Source organism: Coregonus lavaretus (assembly GCF_964263955.1).
Source record: "Coregonus lavaretus genome assembly, chromosome: 36".
Classification (NCBI taxonomy): Eukaryota; Metazoa; Chordata; class Actinopteri; order Salmoniformes; family Salmonidae; genus Coregonus; species Coregonus lavaretus.
The window spans coordinates 7,467,372-7,481,494 of NC_140023.1; the positions used below are offsets into that span (position 1 = coordinate 7,467,372).

Sequence of the window (14,123 nt, forward strand, 5' to 3'; positions counted from 1 at the left end):
CCGATGTTTATTTCCAACCACACCCATTATAAACCACCCGCTGTCATTGTGTCATCTTTCCCCTTCTCTGCAATGCATCTTGGGAACAAACAGGACATGATGGAGTCTGATCCTGATGATGAGGTAAATACATGATTGTTCATCACACGGACTGCTTTGTGGTTTTTCCGTTCCTTTATTATTGTGAACGCTAGCATCGATAGTGTATATGAATGTGTGGTGATTATCGTTTTTTGATTGATGATATATAGAGGCTTTTGCAGCAGATATGAATCTATATCATTGCTTAGAAGTCAACTGACTTTGTGTAATGCATGAATGACAGTTCAATTCAACGGGTTTCATTATTATTGTCTTCATCCCAAGCCACGTGGAGCAATTTGTGTACCACACCCCATCTTATTTTCCATATGAGTTGAGTAGGTAGGCTAGTAGAAAACACCATCCCACTGTACACACAGTACAGAAGATGACGACAATGTTTCATGTTTCATAGCTATAGCTCAGTGTTTTCCTTCATTTACATTGTCTCATGATCTCGAAAGAACATTCATCCATGACTAATGGAGTGAGTCCTCCTCTTTAGATCATTTATTTTAGAGATCGGCTGCATTCTCAGTGTCAGCTTGTGGACAACTCAACGGAGTTCTCCAAATCTAATAATCGCATATTGCATGTGTTTCTTCAAAATTAGATAGATAAATGCACTTTAAACTATCCAATCAGAGGAAAGCATGGATATTTTAGTCATCAGCCGAAGGTGACTTACAACACAATCACCTGCAGTGCCTACTATCTCAACAACATGCATCATCTTGATTTTATTTCAAAACCACAAAATGGGAGAAATTCTGGCAGTAGTGTGAAAAAAGGAAGATACTTTTTTGGCCTTTAAATCCAATCTATATTTTATGTTAAAACATATTTTGTTGTTTTTGTTGTTGCAGACTGAAAAACCAGACCGACGTCATACCTTTGCCTCCTTAGCTTTGCGTAAGCGCTACAGCTATCTGACCGACCCTGCAGCGAGTGAGTTTAACATTTTTACTTTCATAAATCCTCAATTGATGCAAAATATCAATAACGTTGTACAACTTCATATGCAGTGTAAGATATTGCCTTTATGATATATCCATACATCCATAGTGTAGAATTATGAGCACTTTGCATACTGTCATCATACACATCATGATTCATATCCATCCACGACAACACTTGCATGGTTTACTGTGTCTTATACTTTGCAGACCCTCTCCATTTTGTGAAAAATATTTTCCTGTTTTTTGTTGTCTCATCACATTTGAGGGAAAACAACTGGCATTGCAACATCCAAATGCTAATGTATTATTTTTTAATTGATTTTGAACCTTGTGTCAAATTAAATTATTATCTTGTATCTTTTTCATTATTTTGAAGAACACCTCACTCTTATGGGCTTTGTGATTGTTCAAGGCCTTTCATTTTGTGTGAACCAATCAATAAGTGAAACCTTGAGACAATTATTGCACCAATAATCTACTAAAAGGATTGTGGGGTCATTTCTGGCATTGAATATGATCATGAAGTGCATCGAGCATATAAAAGGCACTGTAGCAAAAAGGCAAACAGACAAAGCACATTGAAGGTCAAATAGAATGGTTGTGTTGTTGTCTTGGTACGTTTCTAATATTTTCTTCTCCACTGTTCGAAATCGCAAGCATTTTGTTGCCTCATATGCTTCATCATGTGTTATCTTGTATCTTTTCTATTTATGACAGTTCATTGACCTCGAACAATCACTTTTCATCCCATCTTTGTTTAGATAGTAATTGACGTTGCATAAATGCACCATTGTATTATTCTTACTGCTTTGATTAATATTGGCCTACTGACTCCAACTTTCTCTTTCTGGTTTTTCTGTTTTATTATTTAAATTATTTTTTGTTGAATTTATGTTCAATCTTTGGTTTGGTTATTCAAGAAACAACTGATCGGAGCTCGCAGAGAACACAGCCTACTGGCTACGCTTACAAACCTGTCTTTTCAACGAGATCTTATCAGGCGTGGTCGGCTGTTCCTATCTCCGTCCCTGAGCAAGCCAAGTCTGGGTTCGGTTCCCACTCCAGTTCATCGTCCAACACGCCCAATGCCTCTCCACTGAAGTCTGTGTGGTCCATCACCTCAGCGTCCCCCATCAAGTCCAACATAGGTGGCTCGTCGGCCCATTCCATCAAGTCAGTCAGCGACGTAGCTTCCCCCATCAGGTCGTACAGGACTATTTCATCCCCAATTAAGACTGTAGTTCAGCAGACCCAGTACCCAGTTCATGTCACCGCCAGTCTCCTGTCATCGCCAGTCAGAAGCGTCCCAGACCCCATTTCCATCAAGGAACTGGCAGCATTGTCTTCTAGAACCTCTCCTATCACCAGTGGTGGAGGGTGTCTGCTAGAGAGGTCATCAATCGCCATGAGCCCACCTGCTTCCCCCAAATCCTCACTGAAAATGTACAGTTCAACTCTGCCATTCAAGGGTGTCATGGTGGGCACTGGCGCCACAGCATCGTCCTCTCCAATAAAAACTGTTCCTGGCCTCAACTCTGTCCGGTCCAGTGCAGACCCCTTAAGTCTATTTTCCTCCCTTTCCTCACCAATTAAATCCAACACTCCTCCTAGTGCTGCAGCTCTGATCAATGGAACAGTATCCCCTACAAAGTACCGCTCCTCCTCTCCCACGTCCCTACTCTCCAGCAGCTTACAGGAGAGGATACAAGCAACCACCAATGCAGCAACGACAAGCGTAAATGCAGCCTTTGACGAGGTTGAAAAGACTTTCAATTCCTGCTCTGCCTCTGGATATGGAACTCTGAAGTCCGTGTCCTCCTCAGCGTCATCTTCTTACCAATCCATAAGATCCTCAGCCTCTAGTTCCCTATATGCCTCTCTAAGGTCCCCACCGAACTCTACCACCACTGTCACATCTGGCACCATGACTGTCCCAGTGTATTCGGTTATAAATGTGTTGCCAGAGCCCCAATTTAAAAAGCTCCCTGAGGTGTCAACGCCAGCTGCTGCCCTCTTCTCCTCTCGAAAAACTATGCCTGCTGAGACAAACTCTCAAGCCCAGTCTTCCTTTGCCAGAACTCTGTCACCTGTCAAATCCCCCTTATTCATGCCCCCGGCTGCCCTAAAATCCACCACCTCATCCCCGCTGTCCTCCAGCCAAGAGATACTGAAGGACGTGGCAGAAATGAAAGAGGACTTGATACGGATGTCTAACATCTTGCAAACAGAACCAAGTTCAGCCTCCAAAGGTTTCCAGTCTGACTCTCCCAAAGAGGCTAAAATAGAGGACGAGGAGCCTTGCAGAATTGTAGAGAAAGTGAAACAGGACCTGGTCAAAGTTAGTGAGATACTGACCAAGGATACGGTCAAGGATAGCAAGACAGCTATTAAAATGAATACAACAGATGAGGTGCAGTGCTCTAAACAAGCACCAGTGGATCCCCAGCCAAGCAACTGGAGTTATCCACCAAGATATGAGACAGTGGTTCCTCAAATCAAAACTAAGACTATACCAGACAGAGATTTCAATCTATTGAAGGTAGTAGACTACTTGACAAATGACATGGGCAGTGGCTCTATCTCAAAAACTGCAGATGCAAAGCATAGATCTGATGAGGTTAGAAGGGAAGGAGAGGAGAAACAAAAACGAATGCTTAAACCTGAGCACAAGCTGAAAATGCCACCCGCAAACATGCGGTCCTCTGCCTCAGAAAAGGAGCTCTGTAAACTAGCAGATGTGCTATTTGGGCCTGACGCCATGTTAGAATCTCCTGATGACATCTCACATGACCAGGACAAGAGTCCCCTCTCAGACAGTGGCTTTGAGACAAGGAGTGAAAGGACGCCCTCTGCACCACAGAGTGCGGAAGGCATGGGACCCAAGGCACTTTTCCAGGATATTCCACCAGTAATCACTGAGACAAGGACTGAGGTTGTTCATGTTATTAGGAGCTATGAGTCTCCTGAAGATAACAAGCAACCAATGATAGAGGATACAAGGGCAGTTCGATACATTGATGTTGAACCCAAAGGGCTGAATGCATCCAATGTGGACCAAACTAAATCATTTCAGATGAAAATCAGCCCGGACGATGACTCAATGGGCAAGAGCATGCGGGTGAAGGAAGAGACCCACATCACGACTACCACCCGAATGGTGTACCACAAACCCCAGAGTAAAGAGAATACATCAGAGAGGATGGAAGAATCAATGTCAGTGCATGATATAATGAAAGCTTTCCAGTTAGGCAGGGATCCCTCCAGAGAACTTGCTGGACTGTTTGAGCACAGGGCCGGCAATGATGACACATCGCAGAGGGATATAAACTCAAAGCCCAAAGTTGAAAGAATAATCGAGGTTCACATTGAAAAGGGTAACAAAACTGAACCAACTGAGGTCATCATCCGGGAAACAAAAAATGACCCAGAGAAGGAGATGTATTTCTACCAAGGGAACAGTGGACTGTCACGACAGGGAGAGGAGGAGACTGAAGAATCGCTCCCCTGTTACCTAGAGTCTTCCAGAGTAAACACACCCATGTCACAGGAAGACGACAGTCGTCCAAGCTCTGCACAGCTCATGGCAGATGACTCGTACAAAGCCCTGAAGCTTCTCAGCCAGCACTCAGTGGAATATAATGATGATGAATCATCAGAACTCAGAGGGGAGTCCTACAACTTTGCAGACAAAATGCTTCTCTCTGAGAAACCAGACTCTTCTCACTCTGACACCGAGGAGTATTTGAGGGACAGGTCTCGTTTTCACTCCCCAGATAGGAGTAGTTATAGTCAGGGACGGTCTAATGGATCAAGGCAAGAATATATTTTGAGGTCATCAAACACCGACAAATCAGGTCAAATTGCCAATGTAGACGATAACTTTGACAAACTAACACTATTGCAGTATTCCTCAGAACCTGGTAGCCCAAAGCACTCTGTTTGGATGCGTGTCACTGATGACAGACAGAGCCAGAATAGAGAAAAGCTCATCTATGAAGACAGAGTAGACAGAACTGTTAAGGAAGCAGAGGAAAAGCTTAGCGAAGTCTCTCAGTTTTTTCGTGATAAGACAGAGAAACTGAACGATGAGCTCTCATCCCCTGAGAAGAAGTCCCGCAGGTCAGACTTTAGGGAAACACGATCTGGGCCTAGCTCTACGCACAGCAGTCCTGAAAGATCAACCTATAGGAATGGGGGCAGTGGTGAAGAATGTAGGGACCGTTTCAGAGACAGGTTTGGCTCCAATGATAGAAAATGTGCTAGTTTACCGAGCAGCCCAGAGAGGAGAGTGCTGCTACAATATAATGATGACAATAGAAAACCAGGGGATGGTACTTCACAGGGCAATGCAGGTGACGCCTCTAAACCATTTCAAATGTCATCCTCCAAAGTCAGCGCTGTTAGGCTAAAATTTGAACAAGAGGCTCAGAAGCAAGATAAGGGTCCACAATGGGGACAAACATCAAATCCCCCAGTAAGAAAACTCCAGGAAAGTACGCTGCCTGTGTATCAAGTCTTTGCTGGCTCAAATATCCCCAAATCACCAGACAGTCCAGGAAGTACCAGGAAAGTTCTAGAAAGCGAGGTTAGAGGATCTAGTGGACCAAGCCCCAGTGCTAATAGGTATATATGCTCATCTCCTAAACACGACACAAACGGAAATGAACAGGAAGAAAAAAAGTCCTTCAAAACTTGGGAATGTCATGGAAATGGAAACTATAAACCCCAAGTGTCAAAACTAGCTCACACGTTAGTTCAAGATGCGCATGCCAATGACAGCAATTCACAAAGAAAACTTCAGGGCTTTAGAGATGGGATAACCAGTAAAGAAGAGACAACCCAAAAAACAATTTACACAGAGCTTGTGGTCCGAGAAAACCCAAATAGTAGTGATGTACGTACTGGTAGTCTAAAAAAAAACTCGGAATCGCAAATTCCTGTTAGAATGCCGTGTAGTTTCTCAGAGAATCAGCAATCCACATCATTAAAATTAGATACATCTGTTAAACTGTGTGAAAGGGCAGGATCACAAATACCTACTTTAGCTAGAAATCGGTTACACAGCGGCTCTGAAGCCAACAAATCTACAAACGACTCATCAGTAGAAAAATCCTCAGATTCTTATGATAGTAGTCAGTCAACTGTAGTATGTAATGGTATAGATAGCGACCAAGTAGAGTACTTGGAAAACGTAACCCCTGTAGTTGTCACTGAGGGTTTCAAAGACATCAAACCGTTGCCAGTTTATGTTAGCATCCAAGTGGGCAAGCAATATGAAAAAGAAACAACTGGTCTGCTGGGAACATACCAAAAGATAGTGAGTCACGAGAGCCGAACAGTGCACGAGACACGGGGAGCATTTTATACCGTCAAACAAAAACAACCCCCATCTCCTCAAGGCAGCCCAGAGGATGACACTCTAGAGCAAGTTACTTTCATGGACAGCTCTGGCAAGAGTCCTGTTACTCCTGAGACACCAAGCTCTGAGGAGGTGAGCCTTGCCTCCAGAAAGACAGATTCCGTGATTGGATATATGCCCGGCATGCCCAGTCCAATAGCAGAGGAGTCTGAGGAAGACGAAGGAAAGACCTGCATCTACAGGGAGTCTCTGCCGGAGAAAACCAAGCCTGCCTCATCAGAACCCTCCATCAGAAACCAGGAAACAGTGAAACGACCCAAAGAGAAACGAGTCGCTTACATTGAGTTTCCCCCACCTCCGCCTTTAGAGGCAGAGCATTCTGACCCTGAGAAGAGGGGGTCTTGTGCCTCCTCAGAGGCTGAGACAGAGATGATGGAGGTGAACCTCCAAGAGGAGCATGATCAGCACCTCCTTGCAGAGCCCATCATCAGGGTTCAGCCTCCCTCTCCAGTTCCCCCTGGAGCAGACGACAGCGACTCTAGTGATGATGAGTCTATCTTCCATCCCATCCCCAACAAAAAGTACACCTTCAAGATGAAGGAGAAGGAGGAAGGAGAGAAGCGTCTTAAACCCAAAAAGCCGGAGAGGAACGGAAACAACAAGGAGTCAGGCACTAATGGCGTTGTAAAAGCAGAGGAGGAAGACTTGGAGCAAAATGGCAATGACCAGTCAATCACAGACTGCTCCATAGCCACAACTGAGTTCTCTCATGACACAGATGCTACTGAAGTAGACTCTCTCGATGGCTATGACCTTCAAGATGAGGATGATGGGTTGAGTGAACAAGACCCTAAGACATCCAGCCTGTCCAATGACGGCAAGACATGTGATCGTTCCTTCAGTCAATCAAAGCTTGAAGTCATAGAGGAGGAGAAAACACCAAGTGAGGATGGAGGGGATAATGGGAAAGCAAACTCTGACCAAAACACAGGAGATGAAAAAGACTACACTCTTGAGGGAAGACATCCAGATAGACAGGGCGATAGACAAGGCTTTGCAGATAACTTATTTGGCTATCAACTCGAAGAGGAGTTAAACTCTACCTTCAAAACTGTCGCCACGAAAGGCTTAGACTTTGACCCCTGGTCAAGCAAAGGCGGAGAAGGAGTTTTTGATGCCAAAGCGAAAGAAGAAGATCCCAAGCCTTTCGGTTTGTCTGTGGATGACAAGTCGCAAGGCACCACTCCAGACACTACCCCTGCTAGAACCCCGACTGATGAGAGCACACCGACTAGCGAGCCTAACCCTTTCCCCTTCCACGAGGGGAAGATGTTTGAGATGACGCGCAGTGGTGCAATTGACATGAGCAAGCGGGACTTTGTTGAAGAGAGGCTTCAATTTTTCCAGATTGGTGAGCATTCCTCTGATGGGAAATCAGGGGACAAGGGGAGAGGGGGCAAGAGTCCAGGGGTAGTTACCTCTCAGTCAAACACAGGGGAGAGGGGTGAAGGGGTGAAGGTAGAGACTGCCACAGACAGCAGCACATCAGCAAAGTGCAGCCCTGCACAGACTGGCACTGGCTGTAGCGATGCTCCTTCTGGTGTCACTGTAGCCGAGAACACATCCTCATGCACGATTACGGCCTCTAAAGTTGACCCCAAATTACGCACCCCCATTAAGATGGGAATAGCCGTCTCCATTACAGTGAAAAAAGACTCAGGGGATCTCACAGAATGTAAGGCAGAGATGTCAGAAAGTCAGATGGCAGAGTACATTACCTTGGAAAACCAGTCAGAGGAGAGTCAATCTAGCAGATACACAGACCCAAAGCTGTCAGAAAGAAGAGATTACCCAGCAGAGAACTGCAATAACAACAATAACCTTGAGTCCTCGAGCGTACAGGCTAACTATATACAGTGTGGCAGCGTAGTGTTTAATTTGCAGTCGTCTTCTGAACCCACACTTCAGAAAGCCAGTAGGATTGAAGCTTTGTTCTGTAGTGACTCTGTAGAGAGAGTAGAAGAAAGCAGTGTTCAGGCTGAACAAAGACAAAGTGAAGCCATCAAGGAAGCTGAGACAAAGCAGCAAAAGTCTAGGCTGCCTGTCAAAGCGCCAGGGTGGTCTTTTCATACACAAGGCACAGCAATAGGGAAGCAAAAACCCAAACAGGTTGTCAAGGCTGAGGTCAGGAGAAGAGCAGAGCCTGTCATTGCCAAAGTAGAGCCCAGGTCTAGAATCCCAATCAAAGATATTAAAAAGAGCAGCACAACCAGCTCCCCAATATCAGTGCAGGTAACAGCTCAGTCTACCAGGGAGAGAGTAGCCATACAGTTACCCTCCAGGTTCTCCATTAAAAACAGCTCGGCAGGTGAGACGAGTAGGGAAAACGCCAGCGAGGTTTGTAAACGCACCATCGAGTACTTTAAGGGCATTAGCGGGGAGACGCTAAAGATGGCCGACCGCCTGTCAGACGAAGAGAAAAAGACACAGGGAGAACAGTCCGAGGAAGACAGCACCTCCAGGAGCACCTCTCTGTCGGCCCCCTCTCAGCCCTCCCGCTCGTCGAGGTCTGGTAGAGGCTCGAGAGCTGAGGCCGGGGCCTTGTCCGTAAGGGCAAAGGTCGACAGGGCCTCCGGCAGTGAAAGGAGCAGGAGGAGTAGGCGGACTGGTGGGAAGGAGGGCAGTCAGGTTGCGGGGCATCGGGCGCCCCCCGTCGCGGAGATCAAGCCTAGTTTGTAAAACTTTCACACTTGTTAAAACCTTAGTTGCATGAAGTCGTTGTGATTGATTGCCTGTGGCGTGTTTATTCTCTTCAAGTAATAGCCGTCATTCTGTCATCGTCATCTATGTACTGTGTACTGTACTTGTCCTTGTCAGACTCCTCCTTCTCCCCCCAACCCCTTAGTTGTCAGATACCGCAGCATGCCAGAGTAGTGACTGGTGCACTGGCACAGCCAGTCTCCTGTTGACGGCTACTGAGTCTGTCTGTGCAGGGTGGCTACTGAAAACAGCAATTCTAGTTTATTCGATTTCATGTTCAAGTTGTGTCACTGAGCTAATTAGCCTTAGCAAAAACACAAAGGCTGTCCGCATGTGTACTGTGTAGTCCCATTAAGAACTGTGAATCCACTAGAGCTCCTACGAGTACATTACTCTTTTGACCCATGTTTTTACTTTATTTTGTTTGTATAGTTCTAATGAGAATTACTGCCTGCTTTGAGGATACATATTCACAAACATTCACAGAGCACCTGTGTCCAAATAACACACTGTAGTCCGTCAAATAGAGTCTAGTCTACCTTTTCTTGCCATTCTGGAAACTAAATCTGAAGTGTTGTCAGCCTAACCAAGCCATTGAATAATACTATTCACATTCACAGTAAACATGTTGATTAAACATGTCTATATCAAACCCAGAGGAGAAGTTCCAAACACTGTTTGAATTTATATAATTTGGAAAATACCACGCTTGGCCAGAAAAGGAAAGAGTCCTCTGTACTCCTATTTCAGTCAGTAGAAAAGATACTGAACAGTGTTGATTAATAGATGTTCTCTGCCCTTCAGGTCCTCAGAGTCCCTGTGAGCGAACAGACCTGCGGATGGCCATCGTGGCCGACCACCTGGGACTTAGCTGGACTGGTAAGGAAATGGTGCTCCCTGGTCTCAGTGCCATCTGGCTTCATGGCTGCCTATCCTCCTGCTTTCTCCTCTCTCAAGAAACCAACACTGATATTATTGTGAGGAAACAGTGCCCTCTTCAGAGTGACACTTCCTGCACTGAAATCTGCATACTCGTGTGTGTCCAGTAAGCCTGTATGATATAGAAATGGATGTCTTGAACTGATGTGATGTAATGTATTTTTTGATGCGTTTGCAGAGCTGGCTCGGGAAATGGACTTTTCTGTCGACGAGATCAACCACATCCGAGTGGAGAACCCCAACTCCCTGACAGCGCAGAGCTTCATGCTGCTAAAGAAATGGGTCAGCCGGGACGGTAAAAACGCAACGAGTGAGTGTCCCTCTTTCTCCCAAATGTATTTCTACCCCGTGGCTTTCTGTTAAGAGTTCTTCTATCACATGTCTCACTCTATTGCACTTGTGTGATTGTGTACCACAGAGCCTCACAACCTCTTTCATCCCCCTCTTCTGATCTCTCTCTCTCTCCCGCTTAATACGTGTCTGTGAAGGTTTTATAGTGAATTACATTCTGAGATGACTTATGTAGAAGCAGAATGGCCTCTGTTTATTAAGATTCCTAGTGCAGTTGTCTTTCAGCTGCATATGAAGTCACCTATCTTTGTCATGCTCCGGCAGTCTTTTAGAAATACTCAGGACATTGTGTTCAGGACATGAAAAGGTCATTTGGCCTCTTTTCCTTGTACAAGAGAAGAGGACAATGGCAATCCTCTTTTCACCTTCACACACTGCAGTGTGATAGTAAACTATTTATATTGATTACCTCGTAAGAGTTATGACAATGAAAACATCTGGATTAAGGACCAGTGCGTATTGTACAAACCACTTGCTATATTGTACAACAGTGTCTTGTATTTGTTTGACTGACTTTCCGTTGTCTGTTTTTCTTACAGCGGATGCCTTAACTGGAGTGCTGACCAAAGTCAATCGGATGGATATTGTGACTTTACTGGAGGGGCCGATATTTGACTATGGTAACATTTCAGGCACGAGAAGTTTTGCCGATGATAACGCTGTTTACCTGGATCAGGCTGATGGTAAAGTTTAGCTCCATCTAGCTGACCTCTTACCTCTGCTGCCTCCTCTTTTGTTTTTGCCTTAGTACTGTAGCAAAAATAAGAACAAATTGCCTGGCTATACTATTGAATGCAATTTGCCTATAGTGACTACAGCACCCTATCTTAGATAGGGCGATGTCTGACCCTTAGTTTCCTGCTTTATTTTCAGCTTTAGTCTACCCATTTTCTGACATGCACTCAAATGAGTGTGAGGAAATTTTAGCATGCAGAGTACCATGGGTTCACTTTTAACCTAGTCAATTCAGGGAATTTATTATAATTCACTTTTTGGAATGACTGGGTTGCTATTAAATTGACACCAACCCTGATGATGAAGGTAGCAGGTTAAACCCAAAACTTTTCTAGAGATGTCTTGATTGACATGACCCGATTAGCACTTTGATATGAGTTAATCCCTCTAAAAATCTAATTGCGTTTGTGCATCAAGGGTTTTGAAAGATGAATTGATGACAAACACTAAAACAATCCATGATGCTAACCAGTTGCATGCTGTAACACACTGCTTTTACCTGCTTACCTTACTACTGTATAAACCCTTTGTTCCCTAATGCATGGGACTGAACAGAAAGTCTGTACTCATCTATACCTCTAGATCTGTTTAGTCCACAGTACCTCCAGTTCCTCTGAGCCCTCCCCGGATAGAATGACAGAGCTTCCTCCTCTGTGGAACCAGACTACCCACATGCTCTCATCCATCACCAAAGCCCAACCTCCAGGGCAGCTTATAACAGCTCTTAACCGCTTATTAAGAGTTGTGTGCTGTCATCTCTGCTCTTCCCTTCCCTGCCTCCTAATCTCTCAAAATCACCTCTCTGTCCTGTCTTGCTAACACGTTTTTGTTTGCTGTTAGCTTTTTTGTATGTCTTTGTTTCGCTTTAATCGTCTTGTATCCTCACCTGTAGCATGCTTTGCTGTTCCTGAGAGCTCCTCCATATCTGCATTCCCAGTTTCTCCCTCGATTGAGAATCATTCCCTAAACCCTGATTCCTCCTTGGTCTTGCAGACCTCCACACCCCACTCCCTTACTAAGTTCACACCCCCACATCGTCCATTATCTCCCAGCCGATCCCCAAGTTATGGGTCCTCTGTCTTACCCCCGTCCCCACCACCTGATCCAGCAACCTCTCCTCTTCCATGTCTCCTTCTCATCCCCCAGTCTTCAAGTCTTCAACCCACTAGGGACCCCAGTCAACCCACACACCTGTCCTCTACTCCTATACCCCAGCTAATTCCCTCATCTCCTCCTCAGTCACCAAGTCTTAAACCTACTGGGACGCCACAGCCTTCTCCTCTACTCCCACCCCCCAGCTCTCTCCCGATGTGACCCCATGCCGGTTCCTCAGTGTTGAATCATTAGAAACCCCATTTCCCCCTTTGTCCCACCCCCTCCTTTGCCGTCCTCCCCCTAATATCAGCTTCAGGGTCTCGCTGCCCTAGTCCTGGCCCTTCCTCCCCTCCCATCTGTTCCCTGTCCCCCTGTCCTGTGTGTCAGTGTCCCTCTGTGTCAGTGTCCCTGTGTTCCCTGTGTGTCAGTGTCCCTGTGTGTCAGTGTCCCTGTGTGTCTCCCGTACCTTCTCCTTCAGCTCCTCTCCCTTGGGTTCGCATCTACCCCTCTAACCTAGAAATATTCATCTAGGCCCCCTCACCCTCTCCTATCTTCGGTTATCTTTTCTGTGTGAGCATGACCCACTCAAATCTTATCTAATAAAACCCACTCATCGCACATATGCAAAATCATATTCCTAGCACGCCTCACATAGATTATTTATTTCTGTTTTGTTTTCTTATCTCATCTCAAAGGCTGCATATGAATCCATCCCTTTAACAGAAGAAAACAAAACTTGTCATAAAACTGTTAAAAGCTGTGATGGACAAAAGTATTGATCGTTTTTGTCCGTGTAAATATACTTTTCTTATCACAATTTTACCTTGAGTTTCTCAAAGATAGCTCTCAAGTGAATCAAAAGTACTGCATATTGTGCTGGAGATTTGTGACAGTGTCCCCTCTGAGTGTCACCACAATTAGTGGATGTTTTGTTGCATGCTCTATTGTCCGTCTCTGTGCATTTGTCCATGTGGTGTGTGTGGTTTATGTGGGATGTCTTGTGTCAAGTGCTTCCATGTGCTTATATCATCTCCCAACAGATGATCACAGCATCCTAGTGGAGCTGCAGTCCCCAGCCCAACTGCACTCTGACCCTCCCTTCACGGAGCTCCACTCTCAACCCCCTACCCTCACCATCGACCCCACCCCTGTCCAGCTCCATCCAGACCCCCCTACCCTCATCCTCACCCAGTCTGAGCCCTGGACTGACCACATGGAGCCTAGTGTGGACCCTGACACCTCCACTAGGACCCCCCATAGGCCCTGTGAGCTGTCCCTGTCCATTCCCACCCTTCACTTAGATCCCACCGCTGCCAGCAACACAGGAATGGCTGAAGGTGACCAGGTGCTGATGGTAGAAGAAGAGAAAAAGGAAGTGGACATAAGCCTCCAACAGCAGGAGGACAGCAGACAGACATGGGCATCAGAGGAGGTGGCTGAGGAGGAGGTGGCGGAGGAGGCTGAGGAGGAGGAGGAGGAGGAGGGGGCTGAGGAGGTCGTAAAGGGAGGTGGTGAGGAAGGGGTAGAGGCGGGTGAGATGGCAGAAGAGGGGGATAAAGTGGTAGAAGCTAAGAATGGGGCTAAGGTGGTGGTGGAGGGGGGTAAGGCAGTAGAGAATGGGGCTGAGGTGGTGGAAGAGGGGGGTGCATACCTCTCCCCTCAGGCCTGGGCTGAGGCGTTGGGGGAGCAGGGTGTGTCTGGTTCCACCGAGGAAGAGGATGGAGACGAAGACGAGATGACAGAAGATAAGTTAAAGTCACTGTTGGAGGATATTAATTTGGAGGAAGGCTCAGAGGAGGAGAACGAGGAAATTACGGAGGCCAGGGTTCAGGAGATTCTTAGTC

At 45.9% G+C, this 14,123-nt stretch overlaps 1 protein-coding gene across 1 annotated transcript in view; it reads left to right on the top strand.

Annotated features, from left to right (window-relative positions):
- LOC311110847 (ankyrin-3-like) overlaps nucleotides 1-14,123 on the top strand; it is a 43,041-nt gene that overhangs the window by 23,809 nt on the left and 5,109 nt on the right. Inside the window, exons 21-26 of the mRNA XM_084153439.1 lie at nucleotides 94-123; nucleotides 948-1,029; nucleotides 1,961-9,130; nucleotides 9,964-10,038; nucleotides 10,277-10,408; nucleotides 10,989-11,132. Of these exons, the coding sequence (XP_084009565.1) occupies nucleotides 94-123; nucleotides 948-1,029; nucleotides 1,961-9,130; nucleotides 9,964-10,038; nucleotides 10,277-10,408; nucleotides 10,989-11,132 (7,633 nt within the window). The remainder of the gene's footprint in view (nucleotides 1-93; nucleotides 124-947; nucleotides 1,030-1,960; nucleotides 9,131-9,963; nucleotides 10,039-10,276; nucleotides 10,409-10,988; nucleotides 11,133-14,123) is intronic.